Source organism: Strongyloides ratti (assembly GCF_001040885.1).
Source record: "Strongyloides ratti genome assembly S_ratti_ED321, chromosome : 1".
Lineage (NCBI taxonomy): Eukaryota > Metazoa > Nematoda > Chromadorea > Rhabditida > Strongyloididae > Strongyloides > Strongyloides ratti.
The window spans coordinates 8,640,505-8,652,838 of record NC_037307.1 but is presented as its reverse complement, the minus strand read 5'-3'; the positions used below and the strand labels follow the sequence as shown (position 1 = coordinate 8,652,838).

Here is a 12,334-nt window from a genome sequence, read left to right as displayed (position 1 = left end):
TTAATAGGAAAAAGTATGTATAAAAATATTTTTTTTTATCTATCGAAATTTTTTTTTTGGTAATACTATTCTTCTTTATATTAAATTCTTTTACTTATTACAAAAAAAAACATATTGTTTTGATTAAAAAACAAAAAAAAAAGGTTTTTTTTTATCAAAACAATTAAATAAAACTATTTTTTTTTGTAACAATAAAAGTAATTGTGTAACAAAAAAGTATTAATCGATCATACTATTATACTAAAATAATCTGGTATATAAGTTCAATGACAAACTTGAATTTGAAGTTTTATTTTAAAAACTATTATGACAAATAAAATATTTTTCATTTTATTTATTTTTCACATTTTTCATCTAGTTGTATGTTATGAAGCAAAAGTTTTACCTTTATATATGAGATGGAATAAAATTTCTAGTAATAATTATAATCAAAATGTTAATTTTCCAAATTATTATCCTCGTGTTCTTTATAATGGTTGGGATGGTAGGACTTCTTCACGTAGACAGTTAATGAATGAATTCTCTTGGTCATCAAAAAATCATGCACGTTACGCTAGGTATATAATTTTATTTATTTTTTTTCTTAATTTATTTTATTAAAAACTTTTTTTTTATTTTAATGTTATCTTTTACAAACTAGATTCTTTTTTTTTTAATTATTATTATCTTTTAAAACTTTTTTTAGTGGTGATAATGTTGTTAATCGTCAATTAATTCAAACATGGATTCCTACATGTCTTCATGATCTTATCTATTGCTTATTTGAACAAGGAAAATTAAAAAGAAACCAGTAGAACATAACTAATAAAATAATTATAATATGTCAAAATTCTGACTATTTATGTTTGTTATGTGTTTATAATAAAATTAATGGAAACGGGTTAAAACATCAAATAAAAGTTAAATATGGAGCATAGTCATATTTTGATAAAAATTAAATCTAAAATAATAACTGGCTTTAAATTATTTATTGAAGGTTAATTTAAGAAATAATGTCTTTCTTATACAAGAGATAGTTATTTTAATTATCAATTTCATTTAAATATGATACTATTCAACAAATATTATACCTTAATTTTACTATTTTTTATATCATACAAATGTAATGTAAATGGAAAACCAACACCTGAAATGTGTGCAGCATTCATGAAATTTGCCTCAAAATGGAATCCATTACCAGAAACTTTATTGTCATGGACAAAAGATAATTGTGATAAAATTCAACCTAGACCAAAAGACATGACTTGTTTAGAAATTGAAAAATTTGTTGCTGATTGTAATTTTGGTGCAAATCTTGAATCTAGTAATGGTGATAGTGTTCTTCCAACTTCTAATAAAGATCTTAGAGAAGAATATTATCAGGTAAAATTTTATATATTTTTTTAATTTATATATATATATGTTTTTTTATAGAGAGTTTATGGTGCCAATCGTCCTAATATTTTAAATAGATACATGTATCAAGATTTAACAACAGTTCGTGATTATGGTCAATATGGAAATTGGTATTATCCCAATTACTATCCAAATACTTATCTTTCTGGTTTTGATGGTGGTCTAAGTTCTGCAAGAAGACTACAAAATGAAATTGCCTGGACACGTGGAGCCCACCACCCATATAGCAGGTAAAATAAACAAAAATTTTAAAAATAAATAAAAAAGATATTTATTTTTCAATGTTTTAATATATTCCATTAAATTTTTAGAGCAGATAACATTGTTAATATTTACCTTCAACAAACACCTCTCCCAACAATCCTTCATGATTTACCATTTGCTGTCAGAGCGGCATACATGACTCCAAGGGTTCCAGAACCAGATACAACACCTGCAGTAACAACAACCGTAGATCCATTTTCTGGTATAGATACAATTGATGAAGATGAATTTAAAAAACCAATATCAAAGATTCGCCGTCAAAAAAGAGAATTAAAATATCTATTGAGATATTTTTCATAATAATAACAAATAATTTTCAATAACTATCATTATGATTTTCTATTCCACACTGTTTTATCTTCAAAAATAACTATTATTATAATTGGGTTTACTGTCACTTTCTTTTCGCTAACCATAAAGCTTTAGAATTTTATTTCTTCAGCTTAAAATACTATTTAAAAAAAATTATAATCAAAAATTTTATAAATAACATAATTTAAAAATTGCTTTCAGCTAGATATTACTTGTTGATAATTATTATCATTATTTAATGTTATTATTATTTTTAATAAATGTTTTATATTTGGTTGCAAATTTTTTTTTTAATCACCTTTTTAATGATGGGGAAACATGAAAATTAATATTTTTCCTGTCAATTTAATATCATGTGGTATAAACTCTATTCTATCTTTCCATAAAAACAGATTGTAAGTATCTGTTTGTAGAAGGAAGTTATTAACTTTTTTTTTCTTTTTCTTATCAGTCATTACTTTGAAATTTTCTTGTCAAGATCAAAATCTAGAGAAACAAGTTTTTTTTTTGAAGTAATCAATGCTATTATCAATATGATTTAATTATTATAGTAAAAAGTTTATAAAATTAACTTCATAAAATTCTAAAGATTCTAACTACAACAAGTTTTTTTTTTATATTGTATCTTCAAGGATCTAAAATTTAATCTTTTTATTTTTCAAATGAGTTATTTATATCATTCAACATCATATATCACTTTTTATGATTTTAGTTATCATCATTTAAAAATCTATTTTATTATTTTTATACATTTTTTAAATTATACAATTTGTTTGAGTAATTATAATCAATGAAACTTATATCAATTATCACTATCATAAAATATAAAGAAAAGAAAACAGAAATATTTATTCTTAAACATTTAAAAACAATTGTTTCATATAATTATCACAAGTTTTAATGGATACAATTTAACAATTATAATGTCAGTCAACAGATAGTTATGATCTTCATAAATATTTTTTTAATTTACAATCAAACATCATTTTTAAAAAATGATACACATTGCATTCCTGGAGTCATATAATACAGAAAAAAAAAATTTCAACCAACTTGATTTCTTTTTATAAAATACTATTAAAGAACTTTTCTAGTAAAACTTTTATTATAAAAAAATAAAAAAGTTGATTACAATTATATAAAAGAAGAGATAAAAAGTCCACATTATAAAGTAAAAAAATAAAAGAATTATAAGAAATTTTTGTTTGTAGGTCGATACGACATCAAGAGATCGCTCCTCGTTATGTTCATTAAGCATTTTTTAATTATGAAGGAAATAAACATAACCATTGTTCAGATACTCGTAACGAACAGTATCGAAAGGGAACATATAATATTAAGGGGGGGTAAACATTTATAGATATTGAATGTTCAAAAACGAATATGTGGACTCATAGGATGGGAAATAATAGAAAAAATGGATGTGTTAAAGGTAGCTTTGGAGAAGATACATTAATAACTACCTCCATGAAATCGATAATAAATTGAAATATAAAAAAAAGTATGATTATCAGTTATTATATAATTAGGTATCCATTTATAATGCTTTCCTTTAAGCACGTTCCCCACGAATTCTTCTAGCCAATTGGATGTCTTTTGGCATAATTGTTACACGCTTTGCATGAATAGCGCAAAGATTTGTATCTTCAAATAATCCAACAAGATAAGCCTCAGCAGCCTCTTGAAGAGCACCAATAGCAGCAGATTGGAAACGAAGATCAGTCTTAAAATCTTGAGCAATTTCACGAACAAGACGTTGGAATGGAAGTTTTCTGATCAAAAGTTCAGTTGACTTTTGGTATCTTCTAATTTCACGAAGAGCAACAGTACCTGGACGGTATCTATGTGGTTTCTTAACTCCTCCAGTGGATGGGGCTGATTTACGGGCGGCTTTGGTGGCCAATTGTTTACGTGGAGCCTTTCCTCCGGTTGACTTACGAGCTGTCTGTTTAGTACGAGCCATTGTATTTGATTAGAAATTTGACACTTAGTCTAAAATTATATATATAGTTTAATAAATGAAAAATAAAAAAAAAAAAAGAAACTATCAATATATATTAATCATTTCGCGTCATAAGAAAGGGATTAAAATAAAAAAAAGAAAGAGTATACAACAAAGTACATGGAAAAAAATTTTTATCCTTTGGTAAACACACAAAATAATATACAAAAGAAATTAATAAAATATCCCTCTAGTAAATGTACAAAAAAAAAATACTCTAACAAATGTAACAATCGATGATGATATAAAAGAATATTCATACAATTAATAATATTAATTCATAATTTTATGGAAAAAGGAGGGAAAAAAAATACTAAAAAAAAATGTATTAATAAATATAATATTTATCAATCTATGTACGCGTCATCACTAATCGATTGACAATAATAAATATTATATAACACAGGGAGAATTATAAAAAAAAGCACGTGACCTAAAAGTTTTAGAAGAAAAAAAAAATTTTTTTTTTTTTTGTAATGCGCCTATGAATCTTTTGTTATTTATTAACATCAATAAGTAAAAGATACCTACGTGGATGAGGAATAATATAAACGAGAAAATCTATATATCATATGGTAATAGGAAGTAAAATTTAATGGAGAATAGCTTTAAAAGGACGATTATAGAAATAGAGAAAACTTAATAATCATTAGAAGACGATAGTTGATAAAAGTTTGTAAGTGTCTGTATGCATATATATATATATATATGTGTATGAAGAAAGTAAACTACATATATATATATATTATAATAGTTAAAAATTTTTATCAAAAGTATAAAGAAAAAGGGACTGGTAAAATCGGATGTAGATATATATAAAAATATAAAAAGGCCAGTAAAATGCAAAATATAATGTAGTGAGAGGAAATTAAAAAGCAACCTTCTTCGATAGTAAGAAAATGACAAATGAATGTATGTATATATGCAAAATCCGTGGCAATCTTTATATACATATATATATATCCTAGTTAGTGTCATAAAAGGAGAATAATATAATTGCAGGGATATTTAATAATAAAAAAAAACAACATTTTACAGCATAAATTATTTAAATTTTGATATGTGTGTTTTATAAAAAAAATGAAGACTTTTTCACTAACCTATGTATACAAAATTTTAAAAAAAAAGAGTATAAATAAAAGTTTGACTGAATAAGAAAAATTATCTGAAAAAAAAAAATGTATAGAAAACAATAATGAAAAAGAGGAAGAAGAGAAATAAAATAGTAAAATATTATTCAAACTTATAAGTCCTACCCCTTTTTTCTTGTGCTATATATGATATTTATTATAAAGGAACATATATATTATTATTATTTTGAGTGGACGTCACAGAAAACAGATAGAGACATATGCAATATAATCATATATTTCAACATTTTTACTTACGATAATGAAAAAGAGTATCAGTAATATCATTATTATATATATAGAATAAAAGCACAATGAGACGATTAAAAGAAACAAGTATAAAAAGGGATAAACACTCTAGGTACAAAGATACTTCTTTGATTAAGCTTTTTTTAATAATATAATCAAATAATAAAGAAAGATATTACTAATATGGTTCTTTTAAGATATATTTATGTTAAATATATTAACTCATTAAAAATAACTATCATTATATATTATTAATAATATATACAAAATTTATACTCTAAATAAAAAAGGAAACAACTTTCTTTACTTTGACAGGTTAAAGATTTATATACAACAACCAAATTTTAATATAAAATGTAAATGTATTTTTATAGATAAAATTATATATTTATACACAATAAATTTGACAAAATACATATATATATATATCAATAAATATATATCATTAATGTATACAAAATTGGTTTATTTTCTTAACTAATGAAATATAAATAATTCATAAAACGTTTATACATCAGAATTTAATTTTTATTTTCTATTAATAGATTTTCTTAAATTGATAGAAATAAACTTTATTATTCTATCTTTAACATCTAAAAGATATATACAAGTAAACTTTGTTCCTTGTAGTTATATAAGAGAAATATAATTTTTAATATAAAAAAATAAAAAGAATGATATAAATTGTTTATAATAATAATGGAGAAAATATATATATATATAAAAAATAAAAGGAAACAACTGTTAAACATTTTAAGCTTATAATTATAGAACTTTTTTAAAAATGAGACAATCAATTATTTTAAGTTAAACAAAACAAGTTAATAATAAATGATAAGTACATAGAGGCAAAGGAGCTTTTCCAATAATACTTTTCTCGTTATTTTCTAACCCTTTCCCGCACCATCGTAATTATATATTCTTTTCATTATATTGCGGTGGTGCGGCAACTTCTCCTCCTCCTCCTTCTCCTCTTATTCATCTCCTCTGTGATGTATCTTACGATATGAAGATAATATATATACAAATTGTGAGGTTTTAATAAATATTTTCTGTTTAACAATTAAATGTCCATGTATGGAACTAGAACTTAATATAAAAAAAATTTTTTTTAATAAATAAAAATGATAGAGAAAAATAAATAATAATATATACATTTTTAAGGATTAACTAATACATTTATTTTACTAGAAAACATTTTTTTATTTTGTAAAGATAAAATTTAATATTTTTAAATAGTTAAAAAGAAATTAAAGTTTAATACTAAATGAGTAATGTCGTGGAAGATCTTATGTATATTTTAACAGAGATAGAATATCAAATAAAAGAATAATCGATAGATAGAAAAATTTTTAAATAAAATATACTAAAATGTTTTGACATATCTAGTTAAGTAGAAGTTAATTCGTGAATTGATAAAAAAAAAATTTTTATTGAAAGATATGCAGAAATTAGCATGATAGGGATTTTATTTTTGTGGTTTTTCAAACTATACAATTAATAACATTTTATATTTTTATAAATGATAAAATAAAATAAGATAAGAAAAATAAAGATAAATAATGAAATTTAAAATATGATTAAATAAATAAATAAATAATATAAAAGAAATAAAAAATACTGAATGTCTTTTTTTTTATAAAAAATCATGACATGTTAACTTTATCTTTAACATAGTAAGATTAAGTAATATTTTTCATAAAAAAAATTATATGAAAAATAAATTTGACATTTAAAATAATGTAGTGAAATAATTAGGGAGAATATTCTGTGAAATAAAAATATAATTGATGCTAAATTACACCATTAAGTACCTATTATATTTATTTTATTAAAAGTAAAACAAATAAAGATTATCTATTAGATGTATGAAAAATGATGCGATTCAAAACAGCATGTCAATTTTATTATAATAACTATAATTTATTTTATTTTAAATAAAAAAAAGGAAGAATTATTTTTAACATCAGATAATAAAATTTCTCAAATTTATTTTACACTAAATATAAAAAGAATAATTTAATGACACATATATAAAAAAAATTCACTGGTAAAGTTGAAATTACTTTATAAATTTTTGAATTACAAACAAAATATAAATAAATAGAAGGCTCCTTTATTTACAAAAACCTTGTTAAAAAAATTATTTCTTGTTTGCTAAACTTTTTTCTTTTTTTTGTTCCTTTTGTATTTTTTTTCTCTCAGAACTGGATAATTTCATTTGAGTGTTCTTTGATTTTGATATAAATGCACCTAATGAAGTATCTAATGGGTCCATTGGATTTTTAAAACCAGAACGTGATACAAGACCATCAAATGTTTCAACATCAACACTTTTGTAATTCATATCGCACACACTAAATATAATTGTTGACAGTTCAACTTAATGATGATTAATATATATGCATATTTCTTCAAAGGAAATTATAAAAACATTTTGGAAAAAGATTTATCATATATATTTTTAAAAAAATTATATAAATTAATCATGAAATCATTAAACTTTGGTATTCTTGGTCATGTTGATAGTGGTAAGACAACTCTTTCTAAAGTGTTATCAGAGATAGGATCAACTGCTGCGTTTGATAAACATGCTAAAAATCCAAATATCCGTGCTAATACTATTGATTTAGGGTAGTAAGTTAAAATTATTTTATCCTATAATTAATCTGTATATACATTTTTATTTTTGTTATATAGATTTTCTTCTTTAATTGTATCAGAGAATAGGATATGCCTTTTAGATTGTCCTGGGCATGCTTCTTTAATTAAAACAGTCCTCTCTGCTGCGTCAATTTTTGATGGTGCAATTATTGTGATAAATGCTACTAAAGGTATTGAAGTTCAGACGGCAGAACATTTATTAATAGCTTCTGTATTATGTCCTGAACATATAATTATTATAGTTAATAAAATTGATTTGGTTGAGGAAGAGAAATGGAAAAATACTATTAAAAAATTACCATTATTATTGAAAAAATTAGGTATATCAGAGAGTACTCAAATTATAGGAATGTCATTGAAAGATATTAATAATGTTGGTGTTACACCTATAATAGAAAGTTTAAAAAAAATTATTTATAATCCAATACGTGACATAAAAAGTTCTTTTTTAATGTATGCTGATCATTGTTTTTCAATCAAAGGCAAAGGTGATATAATCACTGGTACAATAATTTCAGGAGTAATAAAAATTGGTAATGAAATAATAATTCCTGAAATAAGTGAAACTAAAAAAATTAAAGGAATCCAATCATGGAAAGTTCCTGTTAAAGAGGGTTTAGCTGGTGAGAGGGTAGCATTATTGGTATCTTCTCTTGACACAACATCATTGTCAAGATTTATTGTTTGTGAAAAAAATGTTGTAAGAAAAGTTTCAAAGATACTTGTTAATGTTAGAAGAATTGAACAGTTTAAAAGTAATATAAATAGTAGAGGAAAAATTCATTTGTTTGTTGGATTTGAAATGGTTATGGTTGAATGTTTATTTTTAAAAAGTGATGGAAATGATTATGAGTTACAGGATAAATTGGAATCATCTACTACACATGCAATCTTAAAATTAAACAATTCAATATTTGTTGGAGATAAATTATTTTACATGACAGCTAAACTTGACATTCAAGATACTCATGCATGTAGATTTGCTTTTTATGGAAATATTGAAAAAATTCTTGATACAGATAATGATATACTATTATACAAGTGTAAACAAAAAGAGGGAACTGTTGATAGAATTGAAAATGATAATACAATTATCTGTAAAGATATGTTTAAAAAAGAAACAAAAATTGAAACATTTTTAAATATGTCTGTTATTTTTGATAATGGTATTGAAGGTAAAATAGAGAGTACATTTGGTAAAACGGGTAAATTTAAAGTTATTTCAAAAAACCCATTATCAAATGATGATATTGGTAAGATGAAAAAAGCAAAAATTTATTTATATATGAAAAAATATCTTCATAATCAATCACTTAAATCTTACATTCCATTGAGAATTGAACAGTATGATGAAAAAGATTAAATAAAGTTTTTATCTTAAAATTAATTTATGTGGTTAGTGGTATTATTTCCCTTTTTATCTTGTTATCTTTCATAATTTATGTTATTTTTTTTTTGTTAAGTTTAGTTTTATAAAATTTATCAAGAATGAATAGAGTATTAAAATTAAATATGTTAAAAAACCCTTTAAAATTAGCTTATTCTTTGGGATTAGGACAAACATCTCAAAAAACACTTATTTCTGATAATATTTTTGAAAGAAAATTATTTACGACACCTTTGTGTGAAGGAAAAGTTAAAAAATTGAGAAGAGAAAAAGAAAATCAAGCTATTAAAGAAATAATTTCTAATTTACAAGAGAATGAAGATGAGGAAAGAGTTGAGTTTGATGATGGATTACCAAAAGATTACAAAGATTTATCAGTTCATATTGGAAGTAGAAGAATTGATACTTTGATTCATCGTATGGTTAAAAAAAGTAGTACAGAAACTGAAAAATTGATTTTAGGAGGGAAAGTTAAAGTTAACGATGAATTTTTAAAAAAAAAGTCATATAATGTAAGTTGATTAATTTGTTTATCTTAAAAATATTTTATCAAACTTTATCTTTTATTTACTATAAATAGTATTTTTCTAGTTAAATTATTTATTTACTATCTAAAGTGAAATGAAAAATTTTAAGGTATCATGAGTGACGACATCAAAAAATAGATTAATTATTTTAGTCTTTTTTTTTTGACTACATTTTTAATCTTTGATTATTTTTTTATTTTCGTTTAATTAATTTTTTTTATTATTATTTTGAATTTTGTTCATACAAAATATTTTGTTGTGATAAAATTTCTTATTATACTACAAAAAAAAAACCCTCTCATATCTTATTTCTTATAAGGATAATTTTTTTTTAATATTTTTATCCTTCAGTTTGATTTTTTTTTTAATTTATATGGTAATTTTTTGTTAAAATATTTAGTAAATTGTTTTTTATAGTTATTTAATATGCTTTACGTAATGACGTCTAATTTTAGAAAATAACACTTTTAAAGATAATATCGAAAGTATTTTAGTTAATTATAAATAAGTGGGCGCATTTTTTCCGTTATTTTTGTACTTTTTACTTAAATGATTTACATATCACCAAATTTCTATAATTGTTATAAAATATAAAGAAATAATTTTATTTTTAAATAAAATTTTCTACATTTATACGTGGGTTGAAAGGAAAAAAAATTTTTTTTAATTTAAATAAAATTGTTTATTACAGTTTACTTCATAAAATTAGATCTTTTACAATATTTTGTTTTCTAATGTTTAAAGTAATTTAATCAATTAAACTTGGATACTTTTACTTAAGTGAATAATAGGATAAAAAATACTTTTTAAGTACATTTTTATTATATAATTTTGACAAAAAAAAATTCATCATAGTTTAAAATTTGTCATTAATATTACTATTATTTCAAGGGGATCCCTTGAGTACATTTAAATTATTTATCATAATGAATACTAACTTTCAATATTTTCTATTTTTTTTAAAAGATTTTTATTTCTATGACCATTTAAAAATTGTTTTTATTTAATTGTTAATACTTTTAGCTTAAAGAAATATTTTTCTTTTGATATTATTATTATTATTATTGTTATTTACCTTACTTTTTTTTAAAAAAAATATGAACTATCAATTATGGTTATGTGATTTAATTATTTTTATGATTTTAAATATATTTTATGTGAGAATATATCTTATTTAATCTATTTAATCTATTTTTTCTTATTAATCTTAATAATTTAATTTTATTAATTTTTTTCTACTTATAATATATGAATATGTTATATATGAGGGAGAGGGTTAACCAATACCACTAAAATATTTGTTATTTTAATAATCTTTTTTTTTTTTTTAAATAATATTTTGTATGATATTTTTAAAAGAATATTTTGATAATTGTTATAATAGTATATCTATTATTAAGATGCAAATTAGGCAAGTATTAGTGATTATGAATAGAAATAAATAAAATTATTATTATTCTTAATAGTAATTATTTATAGTGAATATTGTTAGAGTTTATTAAAAATTAAAAAAAAATTATAGTTAAAAATAAAATATAATATAATACTTTAGGTTGAAAAAGGTGACGTAATAGATGTTTTTTTGCAAACGTATCCTGAAAACAGTGAATTGGCACAAATCAGTAGAATTTGTGTAAAAGACTATTTACTTGAAGAAAATGGTTATTGTATTGAAGTTAAATTATGGAGAAATATGTTAGTTGAAAAGTGGAAAAAAGAGTTTTAAAATAATTCTTTATCATTAAAACTATTTTATTTTATAAGTTTTGTTCCTTCTTTTTTCACAACCAAAAATTCATTTTTAATTAATAAATAATCCTTTTTAATTTTTTTTTCATTTATTATTTTTGGCAGAAATATTAATAATTTTGCTCATTTATCTTTGTTCATTGTCATAATTTATAAATTTTTACTTCTATCTACATTATTTATCTTAATATATATTATATTAACAAAAATTTTGGATAAAAAAAATTTTTTTTTTTTATCTAAGTAGCCTGATAATTGGATCATAGAAAGGGACATGTATTTATAATATATATTTGTCATATAATATTCTTTGAATATTTATAATGACTTTTTAAATTTACAATATTTTTAATTTCACAGCTTTATATCATTCTATTGTTATTTTTATTTTTAATATTATATGAAGACCATTAACTTTATCTTTAGAATTACAAATGATTATATCTTTTGAATATAAATAGTCACATTTTATTTTTTTTAATTATTATTATATTCTTAGTTAAAAAAGTTTGATATACTTTGAAGTAAATTTTATAATTCATGTCACAGTAAATATATTTTACATGATATTTCATGTACTTTTAACAGACTTAAAATGTTATTAAATTATTTTACTTATATAATGTTATCAATTTTTCTTTTTCAACCATTTTAG

General features: G+C 21.7%; 6 protein-coding genes across 6 annotated transcripts; 4 read left to right on the top strand and 2 right to left on the bottom strand.

Moving 5' to 3' along the window:
* Window positions 1–393: 393 nt before the first annotated feature.
* SRAE_1000270500 (Hypothetical protein) lies at window positions 394–794 on the top strand (the record flags this gene model as incomplete). Its single annotated transcript, XM_024649813.1, has 2 exons — window positions 394–557; window positions 686–794. 2 exons carry the CDS (start codon window positions 394–396, stop codon window positions 792–794), a joined length of 273 nt encoding a protein of 90 aa, XP_024503652.1.
* A 337-nt stretch (window positions 795–1,131) lies between these two features.
* On the top strand, window positions 1,132–1,959 carry SRAE_1000270400 (Hypothetical protein; the record flags this gene model as incomplete). Its single annotated transcript, XM_024649812.1, has 3 exons — window positions 1,132–1,362; window positions 1,414–1,625; window positions 1,707–1,959. The coding sequence occupies 3 exons, from the start codon at window positions 1,132–1,134 to the stop codon at window positions 1,957–1,959; spliced, it is 696 nt and encodes a 231-aa protein (XP_024503651.1).
* Window positions 1,960–3,523: 1,564 nt separating this feature from the next.
* On the bottom strand, window positions 3,524–3,934 carry SRAE_1000270300 (Histone H3.3; the record flags this gene model as incomplete). The annotated part of the gene is made up of 1 exon (XM_024649811.1): window positions 3,524–3,934. One exon carries the CDS (start codon window positions 3,932–3,934, stop codon window positions 3,524–3,526), a length of 411 nt encoding a protein of 136 aa, XP_024503650.1.
* A 3,561-nt stretch (window positions 3,935–7,495) lies between these two features.
* SRAE_1000270200 (Hypothetical protein) lies at window positions 7,496–7,699 on the bottom strand (the record flags this gene model as incomplete). The annotated part of the gene is made up of 1 exon (XM_024649810.1): window positions 7,496–7,699. The coding sequence occupies one exon, from the start codon at window positions 7,697–7,699 to the stop codon at window positions 7,496–7,498; it is 204 nt and encodes a 67-aa protein (XP_024503649.1).
* Window positions 7,700–7,840: 141 nt separating this feature from the next.
* On the top strand, window positions 7,841–9,379 carry SRAE_1000270100 (Selenocysteine-specific elongation factor; the record flags this gene model as incomplete). Its single annotated transcript, XM_024649809.1, has 4 exons — window positions 7,841–7,986; window positions 8,053–8,186; window positions 8,259–8,549; window positions 8,598–9,379. The coding sequence occupies 4 exons, from the start codon at window positions 7,841–7,843 to the stop codon at window positions 9,377–9,379; spliced, it is 1,353 nt and encodes a 450-aa protein (XP_024503648.1).
* A 125-nt stretch (window positions 9,380–9,504) lies between these two features.
* Window positions 9,505–11,656, top strand: SRAE_1000270000 (RNA-binding S4 domain-containing protein; the record flags this gene model as incomplete). The annotated part of the gene is made up of 3 exons (XM_024649806.1): window positions 9,505–9,820; window positions 9,866–9,915; window positions 11,483–11,656. The coding sequence occupies 3 exons, from the start codon at window positions 9,505–9,507 to the stop codon at window positions 11,654–11,656; spliced, it is 540 nt and encodes a 179-aa protein (XP_024503647.1).
* Window positions 11,657–12,334: the final 678 nt, after the last annotated feature.